The sequence below is a fragment of the Zootermopsis nevadensis genome, unplaced genomic scaffold (assembly GCF_977971745.1).
Source record: "Zootermopsis nevadensis isolate Lab colony 2312 unplaced genomic scaffold, Znev_1.0 Znev_ptg000093l, whole genome shotgun sequence".
Taxonomy (NCBI): Eukaryota; Metazoa; Arthropoda; class Insecta; order Blattodea; family Termopsidae; genus Zootermopsis; species Zootermopsis nevadensis.
This window is the reverse complement of record NW_028259224.1, coordinates 271,922-296,645: the sequence shown is the minus strand read 5'-3', so window position 1 is coordinate 296,645 and position 24,724 is coordinate 271,922. Positions and strand designations below refer to the sequence as shown.

At 38.4% G+C, this 24,724-nt stretch overlaps 1 protein-coding gene across 21 annotated transcripts in view; it reads left to right on the top strand.

Annotated features, from left to right (window-relative positions):
- The first annotated feature begins 403 nt into the window (after positions 1–403).
- Positions 404–24,724, top strand: part of LOC147870838 (uncharacterized) — a 144,517-nt gene continuing 120,196 nt past the window's right edge. For 11 of the 21 annotated variants that reach the window (XR_015533129.1, XR_015533130.1, XR_015533128.1 and 8 more), the window contains exon 1: positions 9,035–9,134. Coding sequence is in view for 6 of the 21 variants with exons in the window: in XM_087341824.1 (XP_087197950.1) it covers positions 9,051–9,134 (84 nt within the window). In the remaining 15 variants the exon portion in view is untranslated. Of the gene's footprint in view, positions 1,284–9,021; positions 9,135–24,724 lie in introns of those variants that run through there. The other 10 variants (XR_015533127.1, XR_015533124.1, XR_015533126.1 and 7 more) reach the window with 5 other exon arrangements.

Sequence of the window (24,724 nt, the reverse complement as noted above, 5' to 3'; positions counted from 1 at the left end):
ATGATTCATATGGTTGATTAAATTTGTTCCCGTAATTTCTATTGGACCTTCGGACTTTTACCGTAGCGTTAAAATCTGTTGGACAGGACAGTAATTACTTTAGAGTTGTTGAATATGAAAAGTTGTGCTACATAGGAATGTATAGGAAACCGCGGGCAAGGTGTGTTTCTGGTTGTGAACAGCGCATCTAAGTAATAAACGAGAGTCATATGCATTGACTGCATTCTTACATACTATACGTTAATAGTTTTGCATTGTACTGTAAGATAAATTCACGTGAAATAGAAAATAAGTTAACATCGATGTTTCCAAAAAGTACGTCCCAGGAATTATCTACTGTTCCTACATACATTTTTATCTAGACTGAGATAAGCAAAATGACCACTTGCTGAAAAAAAAATCAGTATTTCCAGCTGCTTGCTCCAGCGTACGTAGTTTCACGGTGCTGTTACCTCGAATGGTACCCAATTTGCCCTTTTGAAAGTCATCGCTTGCTTTAAAGCCAATTCGTAAACACAAGGTTGCTTTTCGTCGTTTGGATAAAAAGTCATATCCCTTATCTACACTAACAAATCTTCAGTTCGATGTAACCTAGCTCAGCCAGTAGTCCGTCATGGCTTGCCATGGTTCTATTCGTAAGAGAGGCTGCATTTATATCTCGGTTTCCACGTCCAGAACAGTCCTGCTGTCAGCCAGGCTCCCTCTGTGAGTACAGAGAATTTTTTTTTTGCCATGGGAAAGATGTACGGAACGTGGAGCTAAGAATAAAACTCAGTCCAATTCCGACTACAGTTGATTTCCTTTGTCAGGTTCTTAAAGATGAGGCGAATTTTTCTTTCCTTCTCTGCGTTGAAGGAATACACAATCAGATTCTGCATACAGCGTAATTAATTTTAATATGCACAGTGTAATTTAAAGTTCTGGTACAAGAAGATTTCACGGTGACTAAGATTAATAAATTCTTCTCGGGCTGCCAGCCGTGTAAGGTGGCTTAATGAAGAAAATACTGACGTTTCGAGAACTATCTTTGTCCTCGTCCTCAGGTTACTGTAGTTGTTGGAGATCCCGCATTATTTTTTTGCTGGTATATGACTTTGGCGTTATATGTCTAAGAGTAACGTATGATTATTAACTTGTATGTCACTCCTTGTTGGTGACAGACTGTGTCACGACTAACCTCATTTCATCGTTACCCTCCAGGTTACACTTCATCGTCTGGTACAACTACTCCAAAAATGTTTTTACTCATCGGATGCCATGGAGGTCCTCGAACTTCCGATGAGGTACAGTGACGTTTTCTTTTCCACTTCTCTTACCTCGCTGGCTCGATGGTATGTTTCACTCCTGGAGTATAACTTGATTTCTCGGATACGAAATAAAAAAGGACAACTATTGAAGTTTAAATAATAATTTGAACGGTACATACCGGTGTTACATTCAGTTGATGATAATTTGCACCAAATGCATTTAACATTTATTTTATTACGGTTAATTTTATTTCCCCACTCTTCATTTGCACCCCTCTTGAAAGTCAAAAATAATAAGATGAAAACAGTTCTGTGCCATTTCATTTTGTAGTATTAATTTAAAAGACAACGTTCTAGCCTTACTCTGGTCACAAAAATTGCAACAAATATTCCGTTCGCAAATGTTGGTGTCTCCAGAATCGCTAGATGTTTTTTTTTATTTCTTAAAATGGGCCAGTTTCAGATGTTATGCATTAAAATTATTATTTATTAAAATTTCATAACCTTCAAAAGTAGGTTGCATCTGTTAACACATTCGTCAGTTTCGCCAAACCGTTTTGCATTAAAATGTAACATTTTCTGTGTGGTTACGTGTCTAGAACATGTTTTTGAGCGTTGTAATAAAATAGTATGAAATAGGCTACAATTCTCGCACTACAGTTGCTTTTATTAGTACGTTTATTTGTAAGTAGGTTGCGTGATTTTTTGTTCGTTTGTGAGTATTAAAAGCAAAAATATGTGTACCGAATTTTTGCGTACAGAAAGTTTCCAAACGCTTGCTTTGCGACATACGTAGGACATGGATGGCTTTAAAAGTGAACCATAATGTGTCTTTTGTGACTAATTCTAATTTTGTGACATTAAAGATCAATTAGCTTTTGATTAGAAGTGGTAGTTACTTGCAGATCGGTATAAATTTGTAGGATTTGAGGTTTTGACGGCGGTGAATATAAAGATGATTGTTTTCTGGGTTGTTGCACCGAGTTAAGTTAATTTCTCTCGATAATTTTGGGTTCATTATTATTATTATTATTAAGTGTTCTGTCTTACGACAGGTCCATTGCTCTGCCCAAAAAGAGGTCTCCAGTTGTCCCTATTCTCGGCTTCTCGCTTTAATTCCTGGAACGTCATCTTCTTTCCTTGTTTAAGGTCGTCGGTTAGCTGTATCAGTCTTCTTCCTAGTCCTCGCTTTCCTTCAACCTGGCCTTCGATGATATCACTCAGTAACCCATTCCTTCTCATAATATGTCCCAGCCAGTTAGCTTTCCTTCGTGTAATCGCCTGCAGAATGCTTCTTTGCTCGTTGACTCTCCTCAATACTTCTTCGTTGGTCACTCGATCCGTCCACCTGATCTTCTCTATTCTTCTCCAACACCACATTTCGAAACTCTCCAGGCATTTCTGTTCCTTCTTCCTGAGTGTCCAGGTCTCTGCTCCATACGTAACACTTCACTAGTTTCTTCTTCATCTCCAAGCCCAACTTGCTAGTCAGAAGTATCCTCTTCTTGACGAAAGCTGCCTTGGCCATGGCTATCCTTGCTTTTACTTCCTTGGTGCATAGGGAGTCCGTCGTGATTATTCTTCCCAAGTACTTGAAGTGCTCCACATTCTCCATCTGTTGGTTTCCAATTACAACGTTCAATGGTTCTGCTCTCGGTGCTATCCTCATTACCTTTGATTTTTCAATGTTGATTTCCATTCCATACTCTCTACCTGTTTCCACTAACTTGTCCATCATGTTCTGTAATTCCTCCTCTTCCTTCGCCAATACCACTAAGTCGTCTGCATACTTTACAGTCTTTATCACTCTTCCTCCAATTTTGAAGTCTCCAGAGCTTCCTTGGCAAGCCATTCCCCGTACAGGTTAAAAAGAATTGGTGATAAGCAGCATCCCTGTCTTACACCTCTACCTATCTCAACGCTGTTGGTGTCTCCTGAGTCCAGTCTCACTTTGACTTTTTGCTGCATATACAGGTTTTTGATTAGTCTTCTATCTCTCCAATCAATTCCAATTCTCTGTAGGATCCTCATTAATTTCTTCCATTTTACTCGATCGAAAGCCTTCTTCCAGTCGATAAAGCAGGCACATACTTCTAAAGACTAAAATAAAATAAATTGCCCGAAGTGGATCAGAGTTTGTAAAGAAATCAGCACTATACAGAAAGACTTTCTATTCATAAAATTTAAATAAAAGTATGGAAAAACATTTTCCCTAAGTACTGAACAGTTTATTATTTATGTACTATTAATAATACTTTCAGTAGAAGGTTAACGAGTGGACATTAAACCCATCATTCCGTTATTTCATTTCGAAACTATCGGCGACTCTTTAATCTAAAATCTTTCCAAGTCAGTAATCATTATCGTATTCTTGCTTCTCATCCAACATGAAACAAACGTTGTAGTTGACAAGCGTCGATGTATTAACTAAGTCACAGCGAGGACGAATACATAATACTCTAGTGTCGATAAAGTAAATAATGCAACAGAATTCAGCCTAGTTGTCGTCACATTCGTTTGAAGGAGATTCGTCAAAATCTTTTAGGTCCAGTGCCACCAACTGCATTCGTATTTTAAACAATTTGATTTCCAAGAATTTATTTTCCATAATTAAAGTTTTTGGGCGTACATTTAGGAGCTGAAGGAAGGTGTTTTTTGTGGTCATAAAAATGTTCTTTAACTGAATACCGAAAAGAAGCTAAGTTACATTGAAACAGTTTGTGGATCACACTATACACCTGATTGGATCATGACAGACAAGAAGACCGGAGGTTTATGACAGAAAGTGAGCTATTGCTCTCTCTTCCAGCACGTTCCAAAGACTGCGAGAATTTCGTTCTGAACAAAACTGAAATTGGGTCTCACCATTCACCATAAACTTGTATACAATCCTCCGAACAACAAATCTCGTTTGTTACGCCAGATTACTGTGGATATTCAGTTTAGTTCCCTGCAAAGCCACACCGTTACAAGAATATGACGTTTTGATGTCTTACAACTACTGAACATGTGTTACAGCTGCCACTTAACAAAAGGAATAGGACTTTATGAACATTTCTTCTACCGAAAACTCACCCCTTCGGAAACATTGCACAGTGAGAAAGACCTCTGTAAACCAGGAGCATTTTATGAGGTAGTTTTAGCCTACGTCAATTAGGGTCAGCATTCATTTCTCGTGACTGGCATTTTTTATCGATTTCTGCTGAAATTACGTTATAGGCCTATGTAAAACTTTTCCTCCCGTAATTGTATGAATTACATTGAACAATTCTATGGGCCTAACCAGCAAATACTTTGCATTTGAGAATAGGTCTATACACCTAAATATCTGCACAGAACTTAAAAGAGTGAAAACTCTTGAATTATTTCGAAAATAAGCTTTTCCTTTGTATGATATGCCAATGCAAAAGTTATGTGCGTTGTAAAGAATACACATATATGTCAGTCTTCTGGGTAGTAACTCCGTGTGGACTTGTAGATCTATACCGACGTTTTGGAAGAGCCCGTTGCCCCTATTACCAGGGCTGTAATAGATGGAAGCAGTATAGCTTACCCCCATCAATTAAAATAAATATTAATTTCATTCTTCTTTCAAAACAGTTTCTTCTTGTATTTTAAAATTAAGAAAGAGCCATACAAAGTTTTATATAAACTCCTCGGGAGATAATAAAGTTTCATTCTAAATATTCCTCCTCCTCCTTCATTCACAGAATATACTGTATAAAACTTTTTAGACCGTCAAAAGCTGATGGGTGATTAATAAAACGCGTTGTGGAATATAAGGCGCGAACTGAAAAGATGACGGAAACGTTCATGTTCTGGTAGAAGGGTTCAAATTCGTTAGCCTTTTCCTCTTGCCTTACATCACTCTCAATATTATTCTCTCCTAGTTACGCCTGTATGTTTTAAAGACACTCGCAATAGCAGTAATATCACGCAGGTGATAAAGAGTTAATAAAGTGTTGTCGCTTTAACACAAGAAGTCTTGTTACTGTCATCCGCTGAGTACCGCCGCATAATGACCTTGACACCAAGACACTCTGCACGTTAAAACTTTAAAGACCAGTGGTAACTGTATTTACCACCTACTTTAAAAAATCAGTAACTCAACCTTTTTACGTTTGGTTTTTGTATTACTGTCGGTTTAAACAGGGATTATTTCCTTAAAATCGGTTAACCAGTTGATTTTTGTAATGGATAAATGTGTTTTCTTTGTAGTACGTACTAAATTCTTAAGTATTGTTTAGATCAACTTCAGCTTCAGATGGTACATTACTCGTTATATGTGTGTTTCTGCACTATAGTGTTGCCTCATTCGATTTCTGCCAAGGTCAAGAAACTTCACGTATAGCGTTCTTGAGAGTATTAAATTACTGTCATAAGTTAATATCCTCCTGAGCAATCAGCTCATTATTATACCCTCTGTCACAAGTTAGTGGCTTCATTTCTGAGATGGAATTGAGCTGATCTGGGAGGAAAGAGTTTGTTTTTGACGTAATCCAATGAGAATCTGTGAGTGTCTCAGATTGACAAGAAATTCCCGGTCTTTACTGAAACCCTGCCCTGAGCTAAATGGATCCAGTTCACACTCCACCACTTCTTAATTCATTACAGTAATATCTTTCTTTCTATATTCAGGTCTCCCAAGTTATCTCTTTTTTATGCCCTTCGACGAAATTATTATGTGTATGTATAGTGCTGATTTTGGAGGTCATTGAACGACCAGATAACATTTTCAGGTGTCAAACTGCACAGTGTGTCGTGTATAGATGACCTATTCATGAAGCCCAGAGTTTTTAGTTTATTGCCATTATAACAAAAGTAAAATATTGTATGAAGATTTCTGTCTTCTGGGTTGTTCCGCTGTGTAGTCTGGTCGATGTTAACCAACGTTTCAGAGGTCATACTGCCTCCGTCATCAGGGCCCTGATGACGGAGGCAGTATGACCTCTGAAACGTTGGTTAACATCGACCAGACTACACGGCGCAACAACGCAGAAGACGGAAATATTCATACTCATCGCCCTGATGACGGAGGCAGTATGACCTCTGAAACGTTGGTTAACATCGACCAGACTACACGGCGCAACAAAGCAGAAGACGGAAATATTCATACTCATCGCCCTGATGACGGAGGCAGTATGACCTCTGAAACGTTGGTAAACATCGACCAGACTACACGGCGCAACAACCCAGAAGACAGAAATATTCATACTCATCGCCCTGATGACGGAGGCAGTATGACCTCTGAAACGTTGGTTAACATCGACCAGACTACACAGCGCAACAACCCAGAAGACAGAAATCTTCATCGCCCTGATGATGGAGGCAGTATGACCTCTGAAACGTTGGTAAACATCGACCAGACTACACAGCGGAACAACCCAGAAGACAGAAATCTTCATACTCATCGCCCTGATGATGGAGGCAGTATGACCTCTGAAACGTTGGCAAACATCGACCAGACTACACAGCGCAACAACCCAGAAGACAGAAATCTTCATACTCATCGCCCTGAGGATGGAGGCAGTATGACCTCTGAAACGTTGGTAAACATCGACCAGACTACACAGCGGAACAACCCAGGAGACAGAAATCTTCATACTCATCGCCCTGATGACGGAGGCAGTATGACCTCTGAAACGTTGGCAAACATCGACCAGACTACACAGCGGAACAACCCAGAAGACAGAAATCTTCATACTCTGATGATGGAGGCAGTATGACCTCTGAAACGTTGGCAAACATCGACCAGACTACACAGCGCAACAACCCAGGAGACAGAAATCTTCATACTCATCGCCCTGATGACGGAGGCAGTATGACCTCTGAAACGTTGGTTAACATCGACCAGACTACACGGCGCAACAACGCAGAAGACGGAAATATTCATGCTCACCGCTGTGAAAACCGCAAATCTTACATAAAATATTGAGTGCTTATGGCCCAATTTGAACCGCCGGTATTCATCTCACGAGTTGTTTCATTGTATACCTCGGAAGTTAAACTGCAAGAATAACGCTGATAATTTGCCAGATTGAACAGAGTTACATCTTGTCCTCAGAAATGTGCATGATAGTTACGTCTGTAGCCTGTTATTCACTGGAAGAAAGAAATACAGATTCTGCTGTAGTGGTAAAACTGACATTTTAGATTACTCGGCCACTCTCTGCTTTTACTGAACTTTTCATTGCAGCAACAACAGAACCTCTTCTTTTCTTATCACTTCACAGATTATGACGCAGATCATCTGCCTTATATGCTCGTTATGGAATCCCGGGTTCAGATTTACCAATAGATAGTTCATGTTTTTCTTTCATTTTCGAAGAAAATCCCTCACTCCCTTAAACAACAAATCCTGTCTGGCTTATACTAGCTATATACCTCAAATCTTACATAGCTATATACAGTTCCCTTATCGTAAAGGTTTTGGACATAGTCGTAGTTTTGGCAGACTTGCATCATAAAATATTATGACGCTGTAGTCTTGGCACTCATACATAACAAATATAAGCACACACCCGCATTGCCGTATGACGTTTCGCAATGAACAGATATGTTCCATAACCGACGTTGGAGAGAATGCTTATTATTTGCAAACGTATTTAAGGAAAAAACGCAGTGTAAATACGACTTGAGATAACAGTTCTTCGCCATTTTGGTTTTCTTCTAAGAACACTTTCTCGACAGCCTGTTGTTAATAAATATTAAAAAATAAACAAAAATTTAAGTTGTTCAGTTATTTTGTAAAGTTGCTATAAATGCGAATCTAAATGAAGATTGCTGTCTTCTGAGGTGTTGCATCGTGTGACCTGGTAGAAATTTATAGTTTAGAGGTATTTTCTGCCTTTATAATCAGGGTGATGATTGGATATATCCTAGTATAGCCATTATTCGGAAATTTGTTTTGGTTTGTGCACAATGAAATAGCTTACTTGAACAAATCAGTTGATGTTTAAATAAATGAATCAGTACAACAGCCAGAAATTCAACAATGATAGGTTCTACCTTAATTGGATTGTAAACAGTACTTAATATATTTTTATATATTAAGTATTGTTTATATAATAATAAAAACTGCCCCACTATACGCCATGAAGGCGCTTGAGGGGAGATGAGGTACAACTCCTACATATATAACATATAATAATACTTTATAATAATTTGTGGTAATTATGATGATAATGTTACTTACAGAAAGGTTATTATAAAAATACATGCTGTGATAATGCAGTTTTAGCAGTCTTCATCATTTAACGCGGTCTGTTCGATTTTCAGACTGGTGATATAAGTGTGGAACATGTTTACATTCCCTTGGTTTGTACCAACTTAGGTCGGAATTTCAGCGACGACACTGAATGAACAAGCAATGCGTGTGCCGATCATGAATTGGATTTATGTTAGTTAATTAAGCATTACATGCCTCGCCGTATTTGCAGTATTGCCTTTCGTAATAATACACTTTGCCAGGCAAGTGGAATGTGGTACAAAATCACGCCCACACATAAATAATAGAACTCACGCCGAAGTACACAGGCGGTACCAGCTGCTAAAAGTGTAATTTTTATGGAATTTTCTACTGTACATTATTTTCTTCAGCGTGTCTTCGTCATCCGAAATTATCAAAGCTACAAATAAATAACACCCATTTTATTAGATTATTCCCGCACATGGTTTCAGAATTATAATTTAAAACTACCAACCACAATTGAGAATTTGTTTGTCAAAAACCTCGTAAGTATAATTCATACATGTATGTTTATATCCGCCACAGATCTCTGTTGCCTCACGCGTGGTGGATGGATGATTGAAATTCTGGAACACTTCTTCGCTTTTATTCTCTTCTCCGCAAGATGGACGGAGGTTTGCTGTACACGCGTGTGCAAAGTAAGTAAATAGATGAAGTTGATTTTATTCTAATTTAAAAAAAATAATCACACAGTAGCTGAATTTTCTACGGTGTTGTCATGTTTCAATGCATTAGTCTCATTTCATTAGAATTACGTAATTTCGGCTGTGCCTTAAAACATTCTTAATCCGCGTCTTGAAATGGACCTTGATCATTTCACATGCAATGTCATTAGTGCCGATTTTTCGGTTGTCACGGGTATGTTTGTCGATATGTCGTTTGACTGCATCACATTTTAACAGCAGAACCCGCGTTATCAACAACACTCGTACGCCCCCATGGAATCTTTTAATCAGTTTTTCAATTTTTCTTCTTCGGTTATCGACGTACTTAATGTAATTGTACCGTAAATCTCGCTAGCTTTCGCACCATTTGACGGCAAAATATCGGATCATGGATCGTTGTTGTTCTTTCGCGCATTATAAATTACATTTATAGTTATATTATCGATATATATATATATATATATATATATGGATTGTATGTGTATCTAGAGGAACTGAAGGAAACATGTCTTATCGTGGTCTCTGGTCTCGATCGATACTCGTTCGATTTCATCAGATCCTGAAGAAAATGTGGTATTAACGCGTCCGCGCGAATGTTCATAGTGTGGGACTCCCTTTCTCTGCCGCTAGATTATTCAAAGAGCTGTGTGTGTGTGTCTGTAGGCTGCTCGTTCTCTGAGTTCTAGTTTATGTATTCCCCCTCTTCCATGCGTTGCTACGACGCCTAATTTCTCTTGGGAAGGCATACGTGGTGGGACCACCACCTCATTACGAAGGTATTTACTCGTAGTTAGCCCTTCCTCCCAGGCAATATCAAACTACTGCCTGCTACTTACAATCACACCACCTGCTTTGCTTTCTTTATTCTATCACATTCTCAACCCGTCTTGTCCATCATTATTTCGTTGATTCCATTACCTCCTTTTATTTTTTAAAAAAATAATTTCATTATAAAAATTTTCTCGTTCCCTCTCTTTTATAATCTTTTATGAGCTTCTTAATATCGTTTCCCGTTAATTTATATTCGTTTATTGGTATTTTACTCCTTTTTCTATTTTCTGTATAATATTGTCGTTCTTTCTGTAAATACATGTAACCTCATTTCAAAAATTAGTAGATGTGGTCTCTCGGGGCTCGTTTCTTCTGAAGAAATTGACGAATAGCTTCAACAAGTTTTGTTCCTCGATCCGAAAATTGTAAACTGTTTAAAGTGAGACGTATACCAGATCAGGCCATGCGTGGTTTCATTTTGTGCGTTTGTATGACAAACACCTGTGTAAATTTTTGTTCTGTAACTTTTTATTAAGTTTATCTATGAAGTGGGTGAAACAGTTGGACACTTTTTTTATCCCCAATGATGTGAGACAGGACACAAAATGTCAGATTTGGAATTGGAAATCATGACAAATGAAATGAGTATTATGAATCGGTTGAAAACAAATAAATCCAACCATAAGAAAATAAGAAGGAGAATAAAACGGATCAGTAATTATAACTTTTTTAAAGGAGGTGACGAATAACACTTTTGTTAACTGTTGTCATAGTACGCAGCTACCTTCAACGAAAGTAGATGAATACCAAGGTTTTGCAGCCGATGTTTGGCTTATTGAAAGGTGACACGATTTTCAGGTGCATTTTTACGATTGTAAATTACTTATTGGTCTTATATTGGACTTTTCTGGAAGAAATTATTTTGAGAAATGTAATGACGTCTGTCAAGGAGAATGAGACGATATTTTTCTTCCCAAGCGCTTCGATAAATATTACATACATCATATCACAAGCTCTTCAAGTAAAGTTATAGATATTAACGGGATATATAATCTATTTATCTAAGTATATTAGTTGTTTGAGCCATGAGACGTATCTTGTATAATCTGTAATCGATTAATTCGAATTTCCGCTGCGTAAAGTAGGTTTTATAATTGACAGGCACGCAGTTGAACCTGCATTGCATACTACAGAATCCAGTACTCAGTTTAATCGAAATCCGTCTTTTAGGTTTGGAAATTAAACATATGTAAGGACGTACAATCAATACCTCAAATATTGCGTTCGATTTACACATTTTATGCAAAGAAAATTTTTTTTGAAACTGAATTCATTTCTCAGAGTTCACGCAGGAAGCAGCGTGTTGTACACAGAAGCAAAATCCCTTTTCCATTATGCACATTCGAGCTCTGATTCGTTGTCAGTTGCCACAGACCTGTGGAACTCCGCCATAACTTTCAGCCGCTGTATGATTCCATTTCCTGGAGACCATTCTCAGGGGTACAAGTGAAAACATTTTTAGCAAATTGCAATTATTGTTTGCATGTGAGACTACTGTACATTAATTCCTTTGTTCCACTTCTATGCAGAGAGCCTATTTATTCCCTTATGAAAGCCCTACGGTGAATACAATCGTTATGGCAGCCACTCTTCAGCGTCTCTAGCTGAGCGGCGGCGGAGGGGGGGGGGACTAGAATGGAATTTTCCAAGTCATTTTCGTGGAGTAAAAGTAAGACATGCACACACAACAGTTTGTTTATATATGAGAAAGTCACTTTGGAAGAGTGTGTATGTGCAACTTCGTTTGATATTTTCGGGGGTTCGGAGTAAAGATTTAATGTTTGAGAGACTATAAGTGAAGCGACCGTATTGTTGGTGGTATCCAGCCTCAGTTTCGAATGATGGACGGAAAATGCTAATTTTTAACAACAAATGGCGCTGCAGTTGAATATGTTTCGGGATATTCTAACGGGCGAGACTGCAATGCTCCTGAGTTGTGAAACTGACCAGAACTTAAAATCTTAGGATTTGTTGCCTCACGAGAGACTGGCAGTCTTTCCTATACGTACATTTGCAGTGAGTGTTCTCCAAACAAAGCGTCACACACGGTGATACAATCGACATCAGTTACAGTACCGTTCTCCTCTTAATATTAGAATTATTGTGCCTGTCCGGTTTTACATTCTATCGTCCCTCTTTGACCTCTTTCCCTTCTCGTTGTTATTTCTAATTTTCTTAAACATGTCACCGCTTTCTTACTCTTTTATTGGCTGTCTCTGTCTTCATTATCTAAATATTGCGACAATTGTTAATTCATTATTGGGATACTATGTTTGGCATTGTCCATTGTCTGAGGTAGACTTGATATACACGACGTTTCGGAAGTTGGCACTTCTCTCGTCCTCAGGTGATTGCTTGTCATTATTTATACTGTCGACATCGGTTATCGTACCATGAAGTAATAATAAAAATCTGTCAGTATAATGACAACCAGTCACCTGAGGACAGGAATGGAGAAAACTCCGGAAACGTCGTGCGTTTAAAGTAGATATATCTCATACAGTGGACAATATCCGTCATAGTAGTCATGGTATTTCTCGTATAATGTTACCGTGTTCTTCATCATCACTTTGTCATCTTGCAAGTAGGTACAGTCGTTTCGAGGAGAATATCTCCTCAATCTTCAAGGTTTTCTGTCATCCGCGTTTGCCTTTATCCGATCCTTCGCATTTCTTTTAGTTACTTGTTCTCATATTTGCATTGCTTTAAATTTCTGCACTTTTCCTGTGCCTCTATATTATTTGTTTATTTCATGCATAGTTTTCGCGATCTGCATATTGTTTATCTTCAGGCATCTTTCGTTCATCTCTTTTCCATCCTGCTCCAGGCTAGAACCATACTTAGTGGTCGAATAAATACGAATACTTCGCTGCTGTTATTCCTCAGCATGCAGAATGCCCTGTGCTATTCTTAATTTTAATTATGAATACGCAGTTTATTATTTGCCGGTTACAAAAGATCTTGGGGCGATTTTATTTAAAGTCGAATAGAATACACTTTAGAGCACTGGGATCTATACCTGAAGCGAATTATATGCTAAAGACTCGTGAATACTCTGTTATCATCAATAAGATTTTGACACTACGGGTTTCACTAACTTGATAATTTTGAAATAAATAAATTTCGCCTTCAACTTCAAGTTTCTCGATTTCTGCACAAGAGACACCGTCGGGTGACTGAAGTGTCCGAGCTCATTATTCTATAAGATAAGAGCGTCTTAGAAAACAAAAACAAAAAAATCTCCAAGTTTATAAAGAAAATTTTTAAGTCGAGAGGGATGGACTTCAAGGGTAGTTCTAAGTAGCGAGATTTCGTTCTTTTTTATTCTCTCTTAGTTCTTCCACGAAGAACTTTCTCTGACTTTTCCGTTGTGCTTGTTTGATTCATGGTGACGTCACAGCGCGTTTTCAAGGGTATCCAAAACTGTACTATCCCTACTCACACGCTGTACTAGAAACCGCCTTTGATGTCACATTTATCGGACTTTATTCACCATTAATAAGGTAGTGCCTAAGTTTTCCGCGCGTTAGTAAGGAGTATCGGCTTGTTTCTGCGCATGTAACCATTGGTCCCTCTTCAGGGCTGAAAAATATGAAGACACTGTTTTCTTCGAAACCCTATTATCTACATACGAGTCCACACGACGTCACTGCCTAGATCAATTCATAGACAGCCACCGCCATTAAAAGTAGTAAATATTGTCATGAATGTTATGATTATTCATCCACCACCACCACCACCAAGATCTGCACCGGCGGTGGCTCCAGGCGGGCTCGCGCCCTGACCCTTCCAGTCAGTATAGTGACTAGCTACGGGCTGGACGACCGGGATTCAATCCCCGACGGGGGCAGAGGATTTTTCCTCTAGCCTCTGGGGCCCACCCAGCCTCCTCTACAATGGGTACCGGGGTCCTTTCCAGGGGGTAAAGCCGGCTGGGGCGTGATGCTGATCACTCACCCCCCCATCTAGTGCCGAGGTCAAGGAAGAGAGGAGCTATACCTCCACTCCCCCCAAACGCCTACATGGCGTGTAGTGGGACAAACTTTACCTTACTTTTTATCATGTAGCTTTCATGGAGTTAGGCCATTCGTTGGCCTGTTCCGGCTTCACATTTCAAAAAGCCTCTTCAGAGGTCTTCCCCGACATCTTCTTCCATTTGGTACATAATTTCTTAAAAAATTTTGTAGCCTGCTTCTTGCCATTCTGTCTTCATGCTCAAACCATTTTGATTTATTTTCTATTTCTTCTAATACTGGAATTATTTTCGACTCCTGTACAATTTCTGTATTAGTTTAGTAATCCATTCAATTGTAACCTGCTGTTTTTCTCATGTATTTCATTTCTGCTGCTCTTTATTCTTGATGCATCTGCTTCTCTGATTGTCCAATTTTCACTACCGTATAAAAGAGTATGGAGAGCCGGATATGATTATTAAGTGGTATATTTTTTTTTTAAGTACAGAGGGAGCGTATTTCCACTCAGCCAAATGATCACATCGTATATTGAACATGGCGTTTGTTTGAGGCTCACCGCATGAAATACATCGCCTGTGCTGACTGCGAGACTTCTCTTGGTGCCTCTTGTTTTCATGCTACAAAAATATTGGTTAGTTGTCATTTTTTCAATTTCACTTTCAAGTTTTCTTGTTAAAAATTTAATATCCTCCTTTTTATTCTTCGATACTTAACAGCCCTTCTCCATTTTTTTTTACAATTACACTGTCTTTAAACTTGTTAAGGGAGTAACTCCCCTCTGCACCATCTCCTCCCTGGAAACCTACAGGTTACATAATGGACAGCCCCGAGTCGTCTGCAGACGTTCGACGATGTCCAGTGTCCCAATGCAAACTCCAGAATGTTACCAATCTCATGCCGAACGCAGATTTAAGATACGAGGTCTTGCTCACGTTGTGTGACGAAGAGGGGCAGAAGACATAGAAGTTTTCAGAAGTTCCATCGTTTTATCCCGCTACCACCATTTTAACGTGTCTTCTTCTCCTGCCTTCTTCCCACCATCGTCAGAAAATGGATGTTAGCACAATTTGTTCTATCTACATCTTTTGTACTAGGGCGAGAAAACTCTGTCCGACGAATTTCTCAGATCGTAGAAATCCCTAGATCACATGTGTTTGAAGCCAAAAAATAACCTCTTACTCGGCTTGCGAGAGAGTTTTCTTCTTCGGTTTTTCTGTTCGCAGAACACAAAGTGGAATATGGAACAGTGAATGAGAAAGTGGCCGTAGTATATTTAATTTAGCCGGGATAGCTCAGTCAGTATAGTGACTAGCTACGGGCTGGACGACCGGGGTTCGATCCCCGACGGGGGCAGAGGATTTTTCCTCTAGCCTCTGCGTCCAGACCGGCTCTGGGGCCCACCCAGCCTCCTCTACAATGGGTACCGGGGTCCTTTCCCGGGGGTAAAGCCGGCCGGGGCGTGATGCTGACCACTCACCCCCATCTAGTGCCGGGGTCAAGGAAGAGAGGAGCTATACCTCCACTCACCCCAAACGCCTACATGGCGTGTAGTGGGACAAACTTTACTTTTTTACTATCCAAAAGATTTCTTACATATTTTTTAGAAATTCACGTAAAATTAGAGGATAGCAGGTGTCCGGCCCGGGACTTATTGGTTATGAACGAGTTTAATTCGTACTATGCCATGGTATTTTTTACCCTGAAAAGTGTAATATATGCCATATAAAGAATGTGAACTAAAGTAGTTTCTGCAGTTTGACAACAGATGAAGTAAATATTTGGGATTACAAAACACTGGACGCAAGTTCTTGAAAAGTTTTCCATACCGGCACGAAGTATGACACTTTTATTGCAATAAATATGGAACGTTCTTCGATGGGATTTTTTTTAGAAATGTAGAATACATAGGCTATTAAATTCACATAAGCAAGTTTCTTATGGATAGCCGATACTTGAATCTAAGCGGATCATGCGATTCTCTGGTCCATAAAATACGTTTCAGACTTCTCATATATATATATATATATATATATATATATATATATATATATATTAGGATAATATCAAGGGAGTACTACATATTTATGTGCGATCTTCAGGGTCTACGAACTGTTTTCGTATGTACGAATTTTATTGTATCAAGTAGAAGTAATTTTTTTATAAGCTTTCGTAAATTTTGTTGTAAAACTCGTTCACTCTTCACCGTATACTCAGTATGCTATTTATTAGAATAGTTTCCACATTACTCCTTGTAGCTAAGTATTGCATTTCAATTTAATATCTCGTCAAGCCGACACTGCACATAAGAAGACTGGATATTTGAAGTAGGTGGTGACAAACAATCAGGATTCGAAAGGATGGTGGGACGAGAATAAATATTCTTATCCCACTTATTGCCAAGTACGTATTTCGTGTTGTAGAAATTATAATAACTAAATTTAGCAAAGAAATAATAATAGCCTGACGTCTTCCGGGAACAGATTGGCAGACAAAGACTCATATAGTATTCTTCGCGTTGTTGATAATGTAGCAGCGATTAATCGTGTTATAAGTGGCTTGAAGGCGTTTATAACTCGTGTTTTTTTTCCCCTTGATCCTTTCTCCGGGTTATAAAATGTTCCTATAAAGAAGTTACGTTAAGATAAAGATGTTCTAGTTTATCGGAAGCAGTGTGTGCTTGTAAAGTATAATAAAACTTCGCTTCTACGGTCATAATACTTAGATTTACGATATAAAACTATCGATTATATCCATCGAAATGAATTATATTCGAACGTAAACAAGCCACTTTAGAGAAGAACGTATAAAGTTGGGAGACCTATAAGTTAAATGTGTGTAAAGATGGTCTGAAAATTGAGACCAGTAACTTTTGGTACATACTGAAAATGCAGCTCACAACTTTGCCTTCATCTGGCGCAAGATCAAGGAACCGTGTGACGAAGACAATGGAGAGGGGAATAGAACCGATGAATATGTGCGATTTTATGGGTGTAGAAGGGGAGGATTTGTTAAAAGAATAAATCGCTCAAAAGCTTCTGGTACATCAGAACGCGAAATGCACAGTCTTTGCATTCGTTTATCGTCGCCGAGTGGAATGGGAAATAGTTGGTAAAGGCAGGAATAAGACCAGAGAATATTGCATAGCTGAAAATTTACAAAATTTCCAGACAAGAAGTTTGATGGTTTAATTGATTAAACATTTTCTGTCCTTTCTAATTCAACATTCAGAACCACCTTCTCTTACGATACAAGCTTTGTAGCTAAACCAACTCCTAGGACTCCTTAAGCTCATCTAACCAAGAATTTCCCCGCTTTTATGTGACCCGAAATTTCATTACCATGTTGACACGTTCCCCCATTCGGTCTACATGCCGCTCCACATGAATCCAACATACACTCTTCCTCCTATTTCCCCAAGATCCGTCTTAATATTATCTTCCTATCCACGCCTTGGTCTTCCGAGTGGTACCTTTGCAACCGAGAAAGTGTCAAACAAACTAAGAAGCAAATCAGATGAAATTCGATTTGGGCTCCATATAATGCCCGTGGAAGCAGTGAGCGCGAACTTTTCGCTCTATTTACGGAATGCTACTAGGCATAACCCGTGCGAATCTACGCGTTTCTCTGATCACGGACGTGTCATTTATAACGAGAATCGACAGAATGAGACACCTGTTTCACCTCTCACACGTACAAGTGTTGCCTTGAAAGTGAACAGCTTTGAATTAGGTAATCGAGGATCATTCAGTGATGTTAGATTAGTTTCTGTCTTCTTTTACACGTTTCGCTCTTTCCCATCTACAAATTTTCCAGTGACCTGCCATTTTTAACGCTACTTGTAAAAACCTTCCTGAAATATCTACCGCAAACCAAGAGAAAGGAAAGCCTCACAAAGATCTTTTCACTTCGCTTGTTATGTAGAGGAAAAAAGCTAGCCCCGGTTTAGATGTTTCTTCACTCATAAGATGAGTTTGTAAAATAGTTTCATTCTTATGTCGTTAATGGTACAGGGGGTACAACTAGTTTTTACCCATAACATAATTCTTTTTATTTTCATCCTTTGAATTCAATCCAAAGTACTGCTATGTTGTTTATATTGTATTAACTATTCTCATCCGACTCCGTTATTTTGAAGATATAACACCATAAAGCTCGATGGTAATTATATGTACCACCATATTAGTGAATTAATATGTCTTCATTTTGATGATGCCGTGATTTTATGGATTTCGTGTGATTTTTATTTAAAGAGCGATTACTTTCCTAAACGTCATTAACCACTTAATATTTATAATGCAGATGAGTTGTAAGAAGATGATTGTCTTGTGAGTTGTAGCGCCGTGTAGTCTGGTTAAAGTATACCGACGTTTCAGAAGTCCTTGCTGCCTCCATCGTCAGAGCGGAGAGACTGTCTGGAGGTAACAAGGACCTCTGAATGTCAGTAAACTTCTACCAGACTACAAGGCACTACAAACTACAAGACAGCCATCTTCGTACTCACCGCCAAGAAAACCTCAAATCCTATTGAGAGGAGTTGTGTTTTCGTTACAGTAGCAGTTAATGTTTTAATACTATTTAGATGAGCTTCGGCTTCAAAGGGTTAATAACAGAATAATTTGAAAATAACGAGATACGAAACTATGAGATTTGAAATCATTCTGGCGTATCTACGGACATGTTAGCTAGCGTATCGTCGAAAGAATAATTAACGTTGAATGTTAAAGAAAGTGGCTATGACTTGTTTTAAGTTAATTCTTAATCGCTTGCTTGGAGTAAATGAGGGAAGGCTCCAAAATATTTCGTCCGGGATGTACGGAATCAGGGCCGAGGTTGAAGAACAAAATATCCTGAATATAAGGCAAGAGTGCTACATGCTTTACCATGACGTTCGGTATAATGGTGTTAATATATTTATAATGATAATTCGTCCAAAACTATATTACAAAATACAATAAATAATGTTCATTATCATTTGGTGGATGACTTCTATCAGTCGATGGGATCTTAAAAGTTTGCACTTGTACTTTACATTCCTTTTCAGATTCTTTGCGACTTAACAAGCTTTGTCTTGTCATGTTTGTCCCACTGTCGCCCATCTGTTTTCCAAGCGACTGTTTTTGCTGTGATACTATTTCGCCTATAATCAGATCCATCTGGAATACAAGTCAGGTGTGCACCTGGACCGTTTGTCTCGAATCTCAGCACACGAATGTTGTCTGATTAGTAGTAACCTCACGTCTTAAATGCATTTCTTAAAACAAGCTTTTATAATGGCTGTAACGGAGGGGGTTGAGATAGCTGTGATATTTGTTTTCCGAACGCAAGTGATTCTCATCCAGAACGGAAATCGTACATTTTTTAAACGTATTCGCGATTATCTACAGTTACTCCATACAAATTACTGAATAACACGTTTGCGAAGTGCCAACCGCCACAATGTGATCGATGTTGGGAGACGGCACGTTTGGTACTCAACCGAAAAACAGGTACAGTAAACTAATATATTTTGATTTCGTTTTCCGTAGTTCGTCCAGAAAAATTAACTGATATTACCTTCAAGTAGAACACGACCGCTTCCTTCCACATTTTTCCCCAATCCATCACCATCACAACCTTCTATTCAGTTTATGAATTGTCGTTAAATAATTCAAAAATTATTGCGAAATTATTGCGAATTATATTATAGCTTCTTACAGTAGTTGCGAGGGCAGACAATATTTGCACATATCTTTATTTTATTATTCATTATAAATCCTATCACACATCATTTGGTGTTAAAAATCAAATAAACAATGACAAACGTGTATTTTAAACCACCGAACGCCTCAGCTGAGAAGTTATCACTTCTTTATATCCTGGAAGTCGCGAGTTCAAGTCTCGTCCCTGAGTACGGGTATCGAAATAGGGTTGTTGTGCTTTGGTCCATTCTTTCCAGGCATACGTCGGAAAAGTACCTTCAATTAGACAACGACCGTCAACTTCCATATCCTTTCCCGATCGTTAATAATTAATCGTTGGACGCTAGAGGTCTGTAGTCTGAACTGCTTACAGAATCGTTAAACAGAACAATTAAAGAATTACAGTCAGAAGAGAACAGTCCATTGATTTTGTGGATTGTTAAATGGTTATAATATTTCATTAATCTACACAAAGGCGAAATGGATGTGGCTAGAGTCCGGAGGCGGGCTTTCGTGAACTCTGTGAAAGAAGAAAGTGGGAAATTCTTTGACAAGCCGAGTATAAAATCGACTTTTCAAAGAATGTCCTGCACCATAGAGTGAGTGTGTGTAAAGAGTGTTTTGCTTACTTTTAGCAGTTCCTCTGCTTACATAACCTCGTAACTTCATTAAACGCAGAGAGTTGTACCAATATGAAACAACGTCTGAATGTTTGCACAAATATATATATATATATATATATATTTGAAATGTGCTACGTTTGCAATTACTGCAACGTAACTACGGCGAACTGAAACATAAACGTGATTGAGTTGCACCAACTAAAAACGAATGGGAAGGAAATAATAGCAATTTTTGGCCTCGGGATGATGTGTTCGGGCGCCATCACAAGTGGAAATATGTTTTGAATGTATCCAGCAGTAAAATTTGTTTGAATATCGAGGGAACCAGAACACTTTGCTCCATTTAACGCCTCCATGTGCAGTGTATTGAGCTCCTGCGACTAGAATTCCACTACGACGAGTCTATTGAAAGTTCACGCTAAAATTTTCAGTTTCGCTTTTTCTGGCAGTTTCCCCCCCCCCCCTTTCCCCAAGTCATTCTTTTTAAAGAAATCAAGCACGTACTATAAGGATCGACTATTATCGATAAGATCGCGGAGGTGGGATTAATGTTTAAATTATCCGTAGGAGCTTTTGTATTTTGTCAATATAAAATGCCACATACCTCTTTACAACTTTCTTCGTTTATTTCATTTAAAATAAAGATAAATTAAACAACTATTTAATGGAGATGAAATGCATTCATCCCAGTTTCTCCACACTTATCATATAATAATACATTTTTTTTATATTCACCCTAGAAATGGACTCGACTGAGTGCCCCATTTTGCATTAACTATTTACTGAAATTATTTAATGGTTAAAGCGAAAAGATTCCGCCAAAGGAACAAAAATGGGATAGCAAACAGCGAGTCTGCGTTGAATGAAAATTGTAAATTAAATTATAGTATTGAATCTGAGACCTGTAGGTCCTCATCTTGCGTTCTCTTTCATCTTTAAGGACCACAATAATAAAGAATTAAATTATTTAAGGGCAGTATGATTTAAAATTACTTCTTGAAAAGTTCACACGGACGTTTTCAATCCTATTTTTCTCACTCTTATAACAATCAGTCTTATAACATTTCCCACCGCCCATAATTGAGGTATTTAATATTAAGGAAATATGAAATGGATAACAATAAACCACCAGATTTGCAGAGGGTATGCACGGATGATGTAAAATCTAAATTTCACGATTAATGTGTTACTTTTATTACGAATTACCTTATTATTTCTGTTTACAAGAAATACTTTCCTAATCTGCTTTCTAAGAAAAGTACATGCGTGTTTGCATGTGTGTCTATGTGTATATTTAAAGTAATATGCAAGAAGTCGCAACCCATTATATAAGTCGTGGGGAATTAATATTAATAACAGATTAAAATGTATCATGCACGTCTGATTTATTAAATTGGAGATTAATGTACACAAAAATCTCCAAGATCTTCGAACTAGCAAGGCGGTGGGAATGATTCAAAGTAATGGGGGATTACAAATTTCCTAATAAAAACTCACTGCAACTTTCGACAACTTATCCTGTGCGATGCGTCGCAGAAATTATAGCAGCGACCACAGCATGCTACCGACTCTCTGCTTGGCAGCATGTTTCACTGGACATCCAAGCCCACTGTTCCCACAGCAACATGTTGCCCGATTACTGGACACCGCCGCCTACAGCGATGTGTGAAGAAGCAGGCAACGACCGCATCTTCACACCCAGAGACCCCGCACAATAGCATAACAACTGTGCCTCGCTGAAACGATCGAACATGGCCAGACTATAGGATTCCTTAAGCTGCAGTCTTTACTGTTTAGGAAGACATTTTCTACGGTTAGGGTAAATCTACAGCATCGGTATTCGTGGGAGAATCTTACGCTATAGACGAAATGATACATGCTTCGTTTTCTTCTTTTAAGTGTTTGGCTAACGTGAGAAAAAATGTTAATTTTAGCCCTGTAATTTGTTATAAAAACGAAGTTCGTTGACATGTATGAACTGAAACACTGGTATTTTATACAAATTGTGTTCCATGAAAGAGATTGACCAAATGTTATTGCTTTTATTATCATCATCATTAGGCTGTTATTGTAATCAATTATATTATTTAAATTATCAACTTTGAATTTTTTATAAGTTCAGGGGAATCGAGAATAAACTATAGGCAGCCTATTTATCATTCCTAATTTTCATCTTAACTGAAACGAATGCTGCAATGTGATTCACCGATACTACGTGTGATATATTGAAGGATACGCGAGTCTATCGGCACTTTCAATTAGGCTTAACACACAAATGGATATGCGCATATTTTACAGGATAATTCATAACCAGTTTTATACAGCAGATGGTGTTACTACTGCGTCTGAAATCTCTATTCATGTGCACCCACTTCTGAAATAATATTTTCCTTCAATCACTCGAAACGAATCTGTAAGTCTGGGTTTATCAGGAACGTACGTACTCTATCATTATCCCGTTAAGCGAAGAAGTATACAAAAACAGGGAGTGCTAAGTAACCCAGGAGGCATTTCTGTTTCATTCCATAATGGTGAAGCAGGCATGTGTTTACTCGGGTAACCTGGGCAGTCATCGTGAATATCAGGCAGTTCGTGGTAACCAGAGATGCAACCGAGAGTGAGAACAAGTTCCTGGAGCGACGGACAGACCGTGATATTAGATCGCATCCATGCTAATGATAACGAGGCTGTATGGATGATGAAGGCTTCTTCAGAACACCCTGCGGGCTTGGAATGTGGGAGGGAGGTTGAGGGAGAGCAGCGTATATGAAATAAAGACAAACAATGAAGAAAAAAGATGAGAAGAATAAACAAAGAAATTGACGGAGACACACAAAGATAGAACGAGAGAGAGCGTGGCAGAATAAATTCATAAGGAAATAGAACTAAAGCAGTGAACGTACAGAGAAGTAATGAAAAAAATAAACAAAGACCGAAGGAAAGAAATTAAATTGGTGCGTCAGAAAATGGAAATGAAGAACTCCCTCAATATTGTAGCATTAAGCGTTCAATCGGCAAATTTGTTTAAGACTGATAACGAAAATACACTAAATAATAAAAAATATTATTATTATTATTATTATTATTATTGTAGTAGTAGGTAGTTGTAACAGCAGCAGCAGCAAAATTGCTATCTTTAATCACCGTATGACATGCCTTTCATTGTGGTGGCCCTGAACGTTCTGTCTTGCATATAAAAAGTCTGATAGATGAGCAGTCTCATATCAACTCTCAGCTTCATTATAGTTATGGGTCGGCAAAAAAATTCGCCTTGATCATATCAAGTGCTTGTCTGTCAGTATATTCAGTATATAATACGTGGTGGTCCTTTGGTTGGCCATGGACGGAGAAAATAAGATACCACATCAGAAAGGCTTCTTCAAAAAAAAAATAATTTACGTATCAACAACTATGCTTTAATTTCAACAACTGTTTTTCATGAGGACTGGGTTTCGCAAGTTTTCTTGTTATAAAGACACACAGATAAGTACGTGCAGTCATAAAGAAAGGCTAACATTTTCGGTTAAATGATGAAAACAGTGGCAGTTCAGTGTGTGCTGTCTGTTAACGGCAGTCGCAACTCTCAATCGTCTCTTCTGAAATCAAATTCCTGACGTCGATGCCTTGCAACAGATATCCTAGGGAGGTGAGTCGAACTCGGACGCGTGGAAAGGTTTCAATTTCAGCCGTTTAGCAAAATCAAACAGAACGATGCTAGAACATTGACCCTGAAGGACCGACACTGTATCGTTAGTGACGAAGTTTAAGCAAAGATTTACACTTTTATATGAATATTTATTGATTCTTGGGTTATTTAACGATGGTGTATCTGTTGAATGGGTCATATAGTGCCAGGCTATGGAAGGTTGTTATTAAATCTTATATTATCCCGGAATTCGCTAACAGTGACTAAGGAAAACCACGGTTAATTTAGCTTCTGGCAATATTTGGAGTTTATATATGGCCATATATATTTTCCTTCAGAACGTAGCTTAAAAGTTCTGAATGCTTGCTTTATTGTTGAGAGTAATTTAATAGTTTTACAGAAATATGTTGAACATAGCAACAGAACAGAAATTAACTCAAGTTGATGATTGATTTTCGGCGAAATGCACATACAACGATTCCGAGCCTTATCGATTCAAACTAGTTGTAAAAATATGATATAAGTCTCCAGGAGGTGAAATATAACGGTTAACTGAGGGAATGTGTTAATGGGACAATGTGAGAACAACAAAAAATCACTTCAGTAAGGTTAGATTATCTCGGCTCTGACTCGAACAGTGTACCCTCCGAATACATGAATGTTACATAAGGCTATTTTCACTTTACATTTTTGCCGACGCTACCGATAATTTCAAACTACGGATTTCTGTCTAGTAATGGAATTTGAGACCCGAAGGCCTGTTATCGTGTCAATAAGAGCCTCTGACTAGGCTCTGTTCTGAGCACAAGAT